Raw genomic sequence first — 12,191 nt, 5'->3', positions numbered from 1 at the left:
ATTTGCTTCAAATGTTAATATTATCTTTAACAAGAAGTTTGTGAAAAGAATCTAAGTTTGGTCAGTATGTCAGACCATTAGCTATCGTCATTGACCGCAAACGTTATACTTCACAAGAGTTAGCAGTAGTTTGAAACAAAGAGTTTCTTCGTGAATGTCAAAGATACTCATTATACTGTCATAAAGAACTCTAACATTGACTTCTTCAGTATTGCTATGAATCTTCTCGAACAGAAAAGAATATAAGAAGGGTGAAACAAATGTGAAATAATTATCCTTATCTCTGAAGACAATAACGAACAAAGATGTTATACAGAAATTTCTTACAAAGGTTGAAGAAGCTTCAATTGACATTGACGAAGGAAGTGAAATGGTTGAGAAGAAATTGACCCTGAAGCTATTTAAGCAAAAATATATTTTTGGTTAGTCTTCATATGGATATTTTACAACAATTCCCCAATGTATAAACTTTTCATACGCTTTTTCATAAGCTTTATATACCTTCAGAAAATTTTGCATAATCTTTAGAAGCATTTAGATATTGTTTAAATGCTTTGTATGTCTTCATAAATTTTGCATAATCTTTTACATGCTGTTCGTTCTCCTCTTCTGTCATGAGTTCCGAATATTTCTAAATTCATGTTCTTTTCATATGAGATAAAAATTTTATAAAAAAAATAAAAATTAGCTTTAGATTTTCATTCTTCCTCTTTGAAGTTTATCGAAATACTCTGTTATTTTTTCCTTTAACAATGGTAAGTCTTCTTTGAATGTAAGATTGTGCAACCTTTGATGTCATAGTGTGTTTGAGGAAGAGTATTTTTGACAATTTCCTTTAATTTGCCTCATTCGGTGTCATTTGAAATCGGTAAGTTTTCACGATAGACCATTCTGTCAGATTTTGTAAATCTTAGCCAAGCGTCATAAAGCTTTGTTGTTTCTTCTGACTAAATGCAAAATAACATATCTGCTGTCTTTTCATTTTCATCTCTTCAGCGTAATCATATACTTATAACTCTTTTCCTTTCCTTTTGGTACTTGAACGGTGGTATCTTTTCTGTATGCTTTTGTCTTTGGATTCAATGACTTCATCTTTTGCTTGAAGTTTCTTTTCATCTCGTTCGCGTTCTTGTCTGTGAATTTACGTCAAAGAGTTACAAACATACCAAGCATAACGAGGTGAAGCCCACATTGCTACAACATTTACGAGAAGTCTCATTGAAATCAATATCCTCCTCAAACCGTTTGCAATTTTTCACGATTTTCATAGAGTTTTGGCGACTGGGGTTTTTTACCTACTCGCTTGTTCTTCACTGTTTTCAGAAAAAAGTATGTCTCGCTGTGCCTTCATTTAATAGTTCATAGTGCTTTGGTTCCTAAACCAGTCTTTAGGAAGTTTAGTATCTGGAGCAATAACATGCTGTCAAATACTTGTGCATTTGTACATGTCATCTTTGACTGAACGAATGAGGACGTTAACTGTTTGTTATATTGTATGTACTCGTATTCTTACATTTATTGCTTCATGGACGTATATACTGTTGTTGTGTTCTCTGATGTTGTCAATTATGTCTTTACATACAAAAAAAAAAATAAATAACAAATTAAAATTAGCGTTATTTTTTCTGAGATAAACATATTTCTTCACAACATTATTTTATCCTGTATGAAAATGACTTTAAAAAGATTATTGACTGACTTCGAATACTATCTCATTGACGCACTGACAGACCCTCCAAAACTGTTGAAAGTTCTTTAAGCTTTAAGATGAAGGTACGACGCATTTTGTCTTCACTTACTGTATTGAAAGAATATGACCGTTATCATAACGAAGTGAATCAAACACTAATAAAATTTGTAGATAAAAAAATTGCGTAACAATGAACTATTTAACGTGAAGACCAAACATGCGGAGAGATGGAGAATACAGACAAGCTATGAAAAAAATAACGCAAGATTAGATGCAATAGAAAGAAGTTTAATGAATGTCTTACAAACACGTATGAATATCTTATGCGGTGCGGGAAGCTAGATGGAAATAAATTTACGTCAAATATGCAATTTATAAAAATCTTATGTCGACAGGCTACGTAGCACAGTGGTCATAAGGTGTGTGTTATGGAGGGGTCAGAGTCTGGTTTGTTCGAACCGCGACAGCGCCGTATTTCTTCTTATTTTCTTTGTTTGTCTTGTTTGTCGTGAATAAAAAGTGTCATAAAAGGTGCTCTATCTATCCACGGGAATAAATAAAAATTTTACTTTATTTCTTTTTATTTCTTTGTTCCCGTGGAAGAAGGGTTTTGTGTTTTTTCTCAGCCGAAATCAATGATTTTTTTCATTTTGGAAATCCTTAGCGATATGAGGAATCTTTTCTTCGTGGAAGTATGACAAAAATAAATTTAGGTGAAGTGGTGAGATCTCACCTGTTTTTTCACCTCTTTTTTCACCCCAGTTTTTGACAAGCGTTTTACATGAATTGTACGAATGTTATATTTGAAATCCTAAACAATTTCGTAGCTTCTATTTCTTCTGTCAGTATGTCAAAAGTTTAACAATACCGAAGGTTTTCTTTATACTTCTTCTTGACGTCAGATTAGAAGGAAATCTTCTGCTGTTGAGATAGTTTTTGTCAGAATTCTAAACATGTTCATTTTATCTTCTGCTGGCTTTTCTGCTTCTCTCTTTAAGTCTGCATAGTCGTTTCTCATTCTTTCTATCTCTTTGACTGAGTAGTTATATTTCCTAATTGCTGCCTTACATTATTGAACATTGCGGGTTCATTTTGCGTTATACATTGAAAATAAAACAGCTAAAACAACTAAGGCGTCAATTGCTCTCTTCATCTCAACATAGCGGGTCTTATTTGTTCGTTCATACTTTGCCTCTTCTATCTTTATCTTCTTATTTCCCAAACACATTTGCAACTAATGAAACAAAGTTATCGTAAGTCTTAAACTCCTAGCATTATATTATGTCAGAATGTTTTTATATACCATGTCGCAATCTTTGTCCATAACCTTATGTTGCAATGGAAAACCAAGGAATTCATAATTTACTTTACGTATGAACTTCTTTATTTCTACTGAGTCCATTGGTTTCACTTCAATTTTCGTCGAATTTCAGGAATGTGAGTTTTTGTTGTTGGATTTCAGGCAATTTGGGTAAATGGTCAATAATGTCCTGCATTTCATAAAGATATTCTTCATTTTCTTCTCTTTCGCACTACAGTCTAAATTACTTGTTTAAAAGTTCTTTTTGCTTTATCTTCTGGATTTTTGTTTCGAAAGTTATGAAGAAGGATATGAAGTTTTCATCTCTACTAAAACAGAGTAGGATTCTGACTAACGAGTTTGTTGCTGTTGTTGTTGAATTTTTTGCCGATTGTTGAAATCATATCTTTTATACAAAATAAAAAAATAAAAAAAAATAAAACTAACTTTATTTATTTATTTCCGGAAAACATTCAGAAAATTCAAAGGTGAAAAAAAGAGGTGTGAAAAACAGGTTGAGATCTCATTTCTACCTAAACATTATTTTGTCTTTTGTGAAAATTCATGAAAATTCACGGGGTAAAAAGTGTTTGAAAACAGGTGAGATCTAACCTCTTCATCCTAAATTATATTTTTTGTCTGATTTACATCTAATGAAAAAGTTAGAAGAATTTTTCTATTTTCTTTCTGGCATATTTTTGTCTTTCCAGATCCTCCGCTCTAAGGTCCCAGAGTTCTGGCTTCGACTCCTCTCAAGTTCTTAGATGTATAACATCTTCAACGTCCTTCATATTTACTTTATCAGTGTCATCGTTTGTTATAGCCAAGTATTTCAATAACCACTCCTCGCTTTGCTTCGTCAATGGTTCAGACAGTTTGCCATTACTACTTTTCGACGTAATTTATCGCGGATAAAAGCAATAGAGTCGCGTCGAGCTTTATTAAAGTATCCATTACCTTGCGTAGAGTCTACAATATAATAATTTCGACTTAACCTTAAACGTTTCTTGTCAACGGTTTTGTCGTCAAGAACTACACAGAACTTTTGTACCAGGAATGAGGGTAAATTGTGTTGAATTCTGATATTTTGTTTTGGCTTCGTCTTCTTTGTATACTTTTTTTCTTGTTGTTGTTGTCAGTGAAATTTGGTGTATGTCCTGTTGTAGAATGTGTTGAGGAATTATATACTCGAGAAAATGTTTTCATTGTTTCTCGGTAAATCTCGCTCTGGTTTAAATTCTGAGAGTCCTATGAAGCGTTTATGTATGCGAGTATGTTAGGTTATGTTCTTAGTAGTGTAGTGGAGTTATGTATGCTTAATGAGAAATTCTAGTGATTTCATGCTGAGTATGCACTGCTTTGGTTCTGATGTTAAAGTCATTGGGTTATGTTCTGCTACAAACTTTTGTAAAAGCTCGTAACACTTTCACGCAGAATTCCTTTATTTTTCATTGGATATGCATACTGCTTATCGAGAGTGTGTTAACAATTTATGAAGATGAGGCATGAGTTTATGCGCTTCCTTTTTCGCTTAGATTGGAGTGTCATAAATTGTATCTCGTCTGGCGTGTTGAGTAGTAAGTCGGTTAAAAAGTAGCTGTAGGTTTATTTTTGTTTGAGTCGAACATTTTTGTCAAAGAACTTTTTAATTTCCAGCTCTGTTAGTAAATCCCCAACTTTTGCACAGGCCTTCATGGAACTCTTAAATGATCCATGATGTTGGTTCGAATCATTCTTCTCAAGCCCTCATTTATGTAAAGTTAAACGATTTTACCATACGTATCCGAAGCTGGCATTGTTATATAAGGTAGGTATATACTTTCCGAACCTGCTGTGCCCAGTCGTGCTTTCTTTCAATTCCGCTGCTGTCCTCCTAATTAACAGCTCCACAACATATGGATGTATTTTCCTGCTAGCTTTCACAGAAATACACCTGTGTTTAATGCTTTTGGCGAGTTCAAACTAATACTCAATGATATCCGGACGACTATTATCCGTACTCCCTGCTCAATCATCCCGTACACTACAACCCGCACTCGCATGACAATACTTCAACCTATAACCTCTGCCTTCTGATTCTGTGACATGTGAATGGATTTCTTCACAGACAATGTATCTCCACTGGACAGCCTTGACAATTCATCGAACGGAAGTTTTCCAATACCTATTTTTCTTTGAACCTCCACTTCATTGACTGGTCCCGTTATTTAGTTCTAGAATGGAAAACTGTCAGACTATTTCATACCATCACCACAAATAAAAGTGTTTGGATTTATTGGATCATAGACGTATAAACAGCTCCTATAGATATATTAACATCATATAGCTATAAACTCTATAACAACATATTCTAAAGAATCTATGTCATTAAATACATTATCTCTAGTTCTCTTTACTGGAGAAAGTCAATGAAACATAAACATTCTCATTCATAAACTTCTTTCTTATCTCATCTATACGCTTCAAAATGTCTGAACAATTGCTAACATCTTCTACAACAGTTATTTCATCATGAATGACCTTTAAAAACAAGCTCATTTAATATGCTATTAAAATCATCTCAATAATGAGTCCATCCTTTCCGTCTTTGGGTAGCACAACATCTTTCATTGAAGAAGGTTCAACAAGTCTTATATTAAACTTACTGACAAAGTTTGTTATACTATAATGCTTCGGCGGCGAATACATATAGTTTGAAAGACATAATATAGATTCTTCAGCAAATTCACTTATACTGGATTTTATAACAATGTTCTCACGAGACCAAATACCACCAATTGACAATCTTGTAAGCAATCCTGCTGAACCTTCTACTGTAAACGTCGATGGTAACATTCCACGAAGGTCATCTATTGACATCGTTGAGTCACTGAATTTAAATATTTTCTTAAAGCAATCGTCATTATCTAACCATGCAATAGCTTTGAAGTTTTCATTCGAATATACATCTGCTTCATTAAATGTAAAACCTGACTTCTTTGCAGAGACGACTTTAAAATCTATTGCATTTGTTTCAAAATTATACGCTATGGTAACTTCTGAAGGTAATGGGTGTCCTTCCGCAGTCAGTTGTTCTCTCACTACCGTTTGAAGCTTTGTGTTAAAAACTTTCATGTCATCTCCTGTGTCTAGGTTCACATACACAGCAATAGGAAAACTATCTTGCTTCTTTGTCTCATCATTATATCAAAACATTAAAGTTCTTCAATAATATTGTCCTTCCTGCTGGAATACTTCTAACTTGTCTTATTTCAATAGCTTTCTCACCTCCTACATACTCTACCCAGTGTCTTGGATATTCATAAGTATACTGACTTTCTTGAATTTTGGTTGGTTTCATCATAACGTGTTCATAGTATATCTTTATACTCTTGTCAGTTAGACTCGGTGCTATGTTCTGAATATTTCTGACTTGCATTTTTAATGGAGATAAAATGAAGCATTTAATACATGACGTAGATGAAGACATGAATGAAACTACAGACAAACTTAACTCTTCTTCATTCTTCCTTTCAGTAAGGACTATGAGTTCTGTTCAAATGGTGTTTATTTCTATTGTGGAAAGATGGGGTCAGGTAAGACATTTAACCTCATTCGTCATATACTCATAACAGAGCGTTTAGGTCAAGATTCATATTATGACCAAATCATTATATCAGCAACTTCAGACTCTATGGACTCAACAGCGAAAACATTTATGTCAAAAGTTCAAGCCTCTGTCGTTAAAGTTCCAGATAGCGAACTCATTGAATTTCTTCAACGTTACATTCGACGTAAGAGGAAATATTATGCCATCGTTGAATTTATACAGTCAGGAATGCAAAAGACTTCAGAAGAGATGGAAAGAATTATTGACAAACACCACTTACGTCAATACTCAGGAGTTTACGATATGAAACGACTTACAAACTACATTCTGTCAAAACTTTCAAAATACCCCTTCAAAAAGTATCCTTCAAACACTCTGCTCGTTTGCGACGACTTCGCCGGAAAAGGTTTAGTGTCAAAGCCTGACTCACCATTAGCTAACATCATTACTAAAGTCAGACATTACCACTTAACTGTAGCAATACTTATGCAAACATGGAGGTTTTTAGCTTTAAACATAAAACGTCTCATAACTGACTTCGTTATCTTTCAAGGTTTCTCACGCTATGATATTGAACTCATTTGGAAACAGTCAGGTATAACATTACCTTTTGAAGAAATTTGGGAAGCATATAAGTCTCTCATCTCTCCTCGTTCATACCTTGAGATTCATATCATGACTAATACCATTAAAGTCAAAAATATTCCATGGGAACGACCAACATTGTTTTAAAGTTTAACCTTCAATTGACTGATGGTAAACAAATTCCATGCATCTCTGTCGCCATTTCTGTTAATATTTTTGCTGTCATTCATATCATCCACTTCCCCATCCGTTAACTTTTGAGGATATGCGTTAGAATAGCTGTTCTTAAATGAAGGCTTTTCACCTTTTAGCGCATAAACTCTATAACTTTCTGCATACTTTATGTTTGAACCTCCTGAGCCATCATTGACATAAATTTTTATAGGCTTCCACCCTTTGTTCATGTTCCTGCTTCTTCCCTTAGCTCTTTTGTTCAGTAGTTCTACATCTTTATACACAGCACCTGTCTCAGTGAATTCAACAATATTTTCATTCGTTAGCTTTACATTCAAACCCTTGTCGAGTATATTGTTCATTTCATACATATAAAAGGTTTTTATTCTATATGAAATGAGAAGCAAATCCATCTTAGCTGGTGCCGTTAATGTTCCAATTGAACCAACATCAAATGTTGACTCACGAACGACAAACAATATTGTCATAAAGAACTATAGTTCGGAGTGTTTGAAAGAAAAAGAACCAGAACTTAAGTCGGGACCTCGGTCTTGGCGCATGGCGCCGTGAATTTAAACTCAGCTTCAAACGCTAACGCTACATCAGATGTTAAGTTAGAGTATCCACCACTGGACCAAATTCTTTCAAGAGAAGCCAACGACAACCCTTACACAAATGTTCAAACAAATCCTTCAGATAACGTAGACCATTACCTTCTTCAGTTATATCAAACTATCTTACTCAAAGACGATAAGAAGCTTTTGACAAATCTTATAAGCAAGAACCAAATAATTCTAACAAAGGAGGACCTTGAAAATGTTATATCACGAATAACAGGGAAACAATGTGTCATTGACTATCTCGACCCTGAAATCGAATGCTGTGGTCAAACGCCACCATTCATGAAAATAGGTAACATCCGCATCATTGAAATACCAGGTACTCCAGGAGTTGAGTTTAAGTATAAATATTCGAACGAGTATACAAAACTTTCAACAGAATATAAATTATGTTTGAAATATGTTTTAGTAAATTAAAGCAGTCAGGAGGGCTCTTTGAGCCCATCTTGGCGCTTTGCGCCGTTAGTCAAAAAAATTTCAAGTTAGCAATTTGTAATATCTATCCAAAACTTCTTCAACAGTATCGAACTCATCTTCATAATGCAAACCTAATCTTATTGACTTGGTGCAGTTCTCACTAACACAATATAGCGCTTTGCGCTCGGCGCCTTTGACGCCTTTTTCTGTTCTCTTGACTGACATAACTAACTCATTTGTTTCATCAAACAGCAACAACCAAAGTTCATGACCTAATACATAACATTCATACTTTATATTTTTAGCTCTGAGTTCTCTTGTAAGCTGTTGCATTTAATATTTTCTAAAAAGTCTACTTCAACAGTCATTCGCACTGGTGCCTTCAGTTCTACAGGCTCTCCTTGAAAGTCAACTAGTCTGAATTGCATGTCTTTCAAATTATGAGGACTAATGCGAACCCATTTACCTAAATGAGTTGCTATGACAGGAACGTTTGGAATGAACATTGAATTTACTTCATAACAGAAAGACTTATATTCTACTGAACCTTTACTATTAACTCCTGAAATACCTGTGACATTAGCTATTTTTGACTCAATGTATAAACAATTGCCATAACATACGTATGGAACAGATTTCATCTCAATCGTTTTGTCAAACTTTTCAAAGGAAATGTCATATGGTATGCTCCCAGAAGCAATTGAACTCTATGACTCATTCGTGTTATCTTAAACTCCTTCGCATAACTGAACTTCAAAACTCCTGCAATAAGTTTAACATTCATTAAGTTTTCTTCGTTCTCCTTGTTTATTGTAGTATTTATGAGCGCATTTAACACTCCAGCTAATGTTTCCATCTTATATTCTACATTATTGTGAAATCTTATTTCATGCTTCTTTCCATCTATTTCAAACTCCATGAAATCTGTTTCATCTGTTATGACAAAAGTTGCGATAGTATTGAAGTCAACAACTCTGAAAGCAAGCGCTTCATTCTGAAGACCTAAGTTTGTTTGTAGCTTTACTGTTCCGTATTCGTTTGGGTCAGTACTTTGCAAATAGAACAACATTTTATTCTCATTAAAATATGACTATTGCTGCATATGCGTATGAAACAAATGAAGCAAGAAGAGCACATGAACTAGTAAACGAAAACTCAACTTTAACCATTGAAGGCAATGATTTAGTCATTGACGATGGAAAAACTAAAAAAGTCATTGATTTCGATACTTTTAACACTTATGACCCATTCATTACAATAAGTAAAGTTCCTATCATAAATGATGGAACGGTGCAATATATAAATTCTACAGTAGATGCCTCATTAGTGAAAGTACTGAATGTTCTCATTGAATTGTTAAAGAGCTTTCGATTTGACGACAACATTAAATGCCTAAAGAATTTAGTCATGAATGAGAAACAAATATTAGGAGTTGCTGGTAGCAGTAATGATGTACACCTTATGACATTAGAATATTATAACGAACATAAAGATGAACTGAAAGGAGAGAAGGGTGACACCGGACCACAAGGAATACAAGGACCTCAAGGAATACAAGGACCTCAAGGAATACAAGGACCTCAAGGCGAAAACGGTTTGGATGGAAAGGATGGAAAGGATGGAAAAACTGCTAAATCATGGATATGGGACCTTATAAATACTGGTTTAACAGCTGCTTCATATGGAGTTCTTCAATACCAAATCGGAAAGATATGGGCAGTACTTGGTGAAGAAGCTTTAGATGATGTTAAAAATGCTTTGAACTTCATTTCAAATGGTTCGGATACTATTAAAACTTTATCTGGTTGGATGCAAGAAACAAGGAGTCAAATAGATACTGTAAGACGTATAGCAAACAATGCACGTACGGGATTGGATACTTTACGAAAAGCACAAAATACACTAAAGGAAGCAAATGATATTCTTGGCTCAGTATCAGACATGCATGAAGATTGGCTTAAAGGTATTGACAAATCTTTAAAAAATCACAGTCAGTCTATTGCTGACTACAAGAAAAGTATAGATTTTTTACATAGTGCTATGGACGTACATGATGGAAGCATAAGGAACTTACTTAATGCTAACAATAACTTACCAGGAACTATTAAAGCATTTATAAAGTCCTTTGTAAAACCCGGTGCTCTAACATTTAGGTCTTTGAGAGCAAGAGCATTGAAGTCAAGAGATGCAGAAACTCCAACAGAAACTCCAGAAGGAACTGAAACAACAGAAACTCCAGAAGAACCACCAAAACCAACAGCTAATGAAATATTGTTCGAATATTTTCCAAGGTACTCTGTTCTCATTGCATACATTCAAGAAATACTTAAGAAAGCAGACTTGACTTTAGGAGATGATGAAAGTTCTGTATATCTTTCGTTCCAATTCAAATAGCAGAACTTTTGAGACAGATATGCTTAATGTATGACAACATCTCTGATTTCACAAGATATGACGACGACCATGACCCCGAACACGGTGAAGAAGAAGTTTTACAAACATCCATTAAGACAGGAAAGGTTTTAACTCAAAGTCTCATTATTGACACCAAAGATGGCGAAGTGGACGTTCTTCAAGAGCTGAAGAAAAATACTTCTTCGGGAGGTGGTGGTAGGCATGAACTTGAAATAAATGAGATAGAAGAGAAATTAGCCGAAAAAGCAGATAAAGAACATAAACACAATATCTCCGATATAAATGAACTTCAAGCTACATTAAATAGTAAAGCGGACAAAAATGAACTTGACGCAACGAACAAAGTTTTGAAATCTCATAAACACAATATCTCCGATATAAATGAACTTCAAACTTCTTTAGACAATAAAGCAGACAAAAACCATGTTCATTATATAAGTTCTGATGAACAGATTATAACGGACTATCATGGATATTTAACACAGGGTGAAAAAGTGAATACGAAAAATGTTAATGAAAGAAGATATAAATTCATTCGTGCTAAAGGTTATGACATACACTGTACTGTACAGTATGACACAGGTATAGCACCACAATCATTTGGTTATAACGCTGAAATTTATGCTTCATACTTCTTTGTTAACGGTGTATTAGTTGAACCAAGATTTACTTTGAGAGTTAAGTCAAAAATAACTTTTGAAGATGCTATTAAAAGTAAAGCTGACATAACGACGATGAGAAACATTAGATGTAAAGATGTTTATGTCATGAAGGATGAACATAATGTTAAATTCACTGCTCAAAGATTTATATGACAAGAAAGCAGACCAAGAACCATACACATAAATCCTTCACTACTGTTAGAGCAGACGACATAATATTGAACTTTGACCTTGGTTCAAGTGCACCTTTAGAGAATCCGAGTACAAGCGTAAAAGATACTCTTAACAATTTAGATAAGAGTTGCAGGAACATTGAAAGTCATGCCAGAAACTTTGAAGCATATGAACTACCAGCAATGTTAGACAGTAAAGCCGACAAAACTTATGTGGATACAGAACTAACAAAGAAATTTTCGAAACCAGATACAATGACATTTACAACAGAAATTATAAATGGTGAACCAGCAACTCCATTTGAATTTGTTAGAGGTCTTCAACCAGATACTTTTGAATTTTTCTTGGATAATTCTATTGAACTAACATTACATTATAAAAGTGGAACAAATGCAACATTTCATCCGGGAGATACATTCCAAATGGTATTTAATGACATAAGTTCTTTAGAATATGTTTATAGAGTTATGAGCATATATGATTTAATATATCCTATAGGAGCTGTTTATACGTCTATGAATCCAATAAATCCAAACACTTTATTTGGTGGTAGATGGTATGAAAT

At 34.1% G+C, this 12,191-nt stretch overlaps 1 protein-coding gene across 1 annotated transcript, besides 1 other annotated feature; it reads left to right on the top strand.

Moving 5' to 3' along the window:
- Window positions 1-12,191: part of a mobile genetic element that runs on past both edges of the window.
- TVAGG3_0303950 (organellar and viral DNA polymerase type B) lies at window positions 9,783-10,576 on the top strand (the record flags this gene model as incomplete). The annotated part of the gene is made up of 1 exon (XM_051229612.1): window positions 9,783-10,576. A coding segment is annotated over one exon (794 nt), but the record flags the coding sequence as incomplete, so codon positions are not given.

The sequence above is a fragment of the Trichomonas vaginalis genome, chromosome V (genome assembly GCF_026262505.1).
Source record: "Trichomonas vaginalis G3 chromosome V, whole genome shotgun sequence".
Taxonomy (NCBI): domain Eukaryota; phylum Parabasalia; order Trichomonadida; family Trichomonadidae; genus Trichomonas; species Trichomonas vaginalis.
The sequence above is the reverse complement of the archived record's forward strand: the minus strand, read 5'-3'. Positions and strand labels throughout refer to the sequence as shown.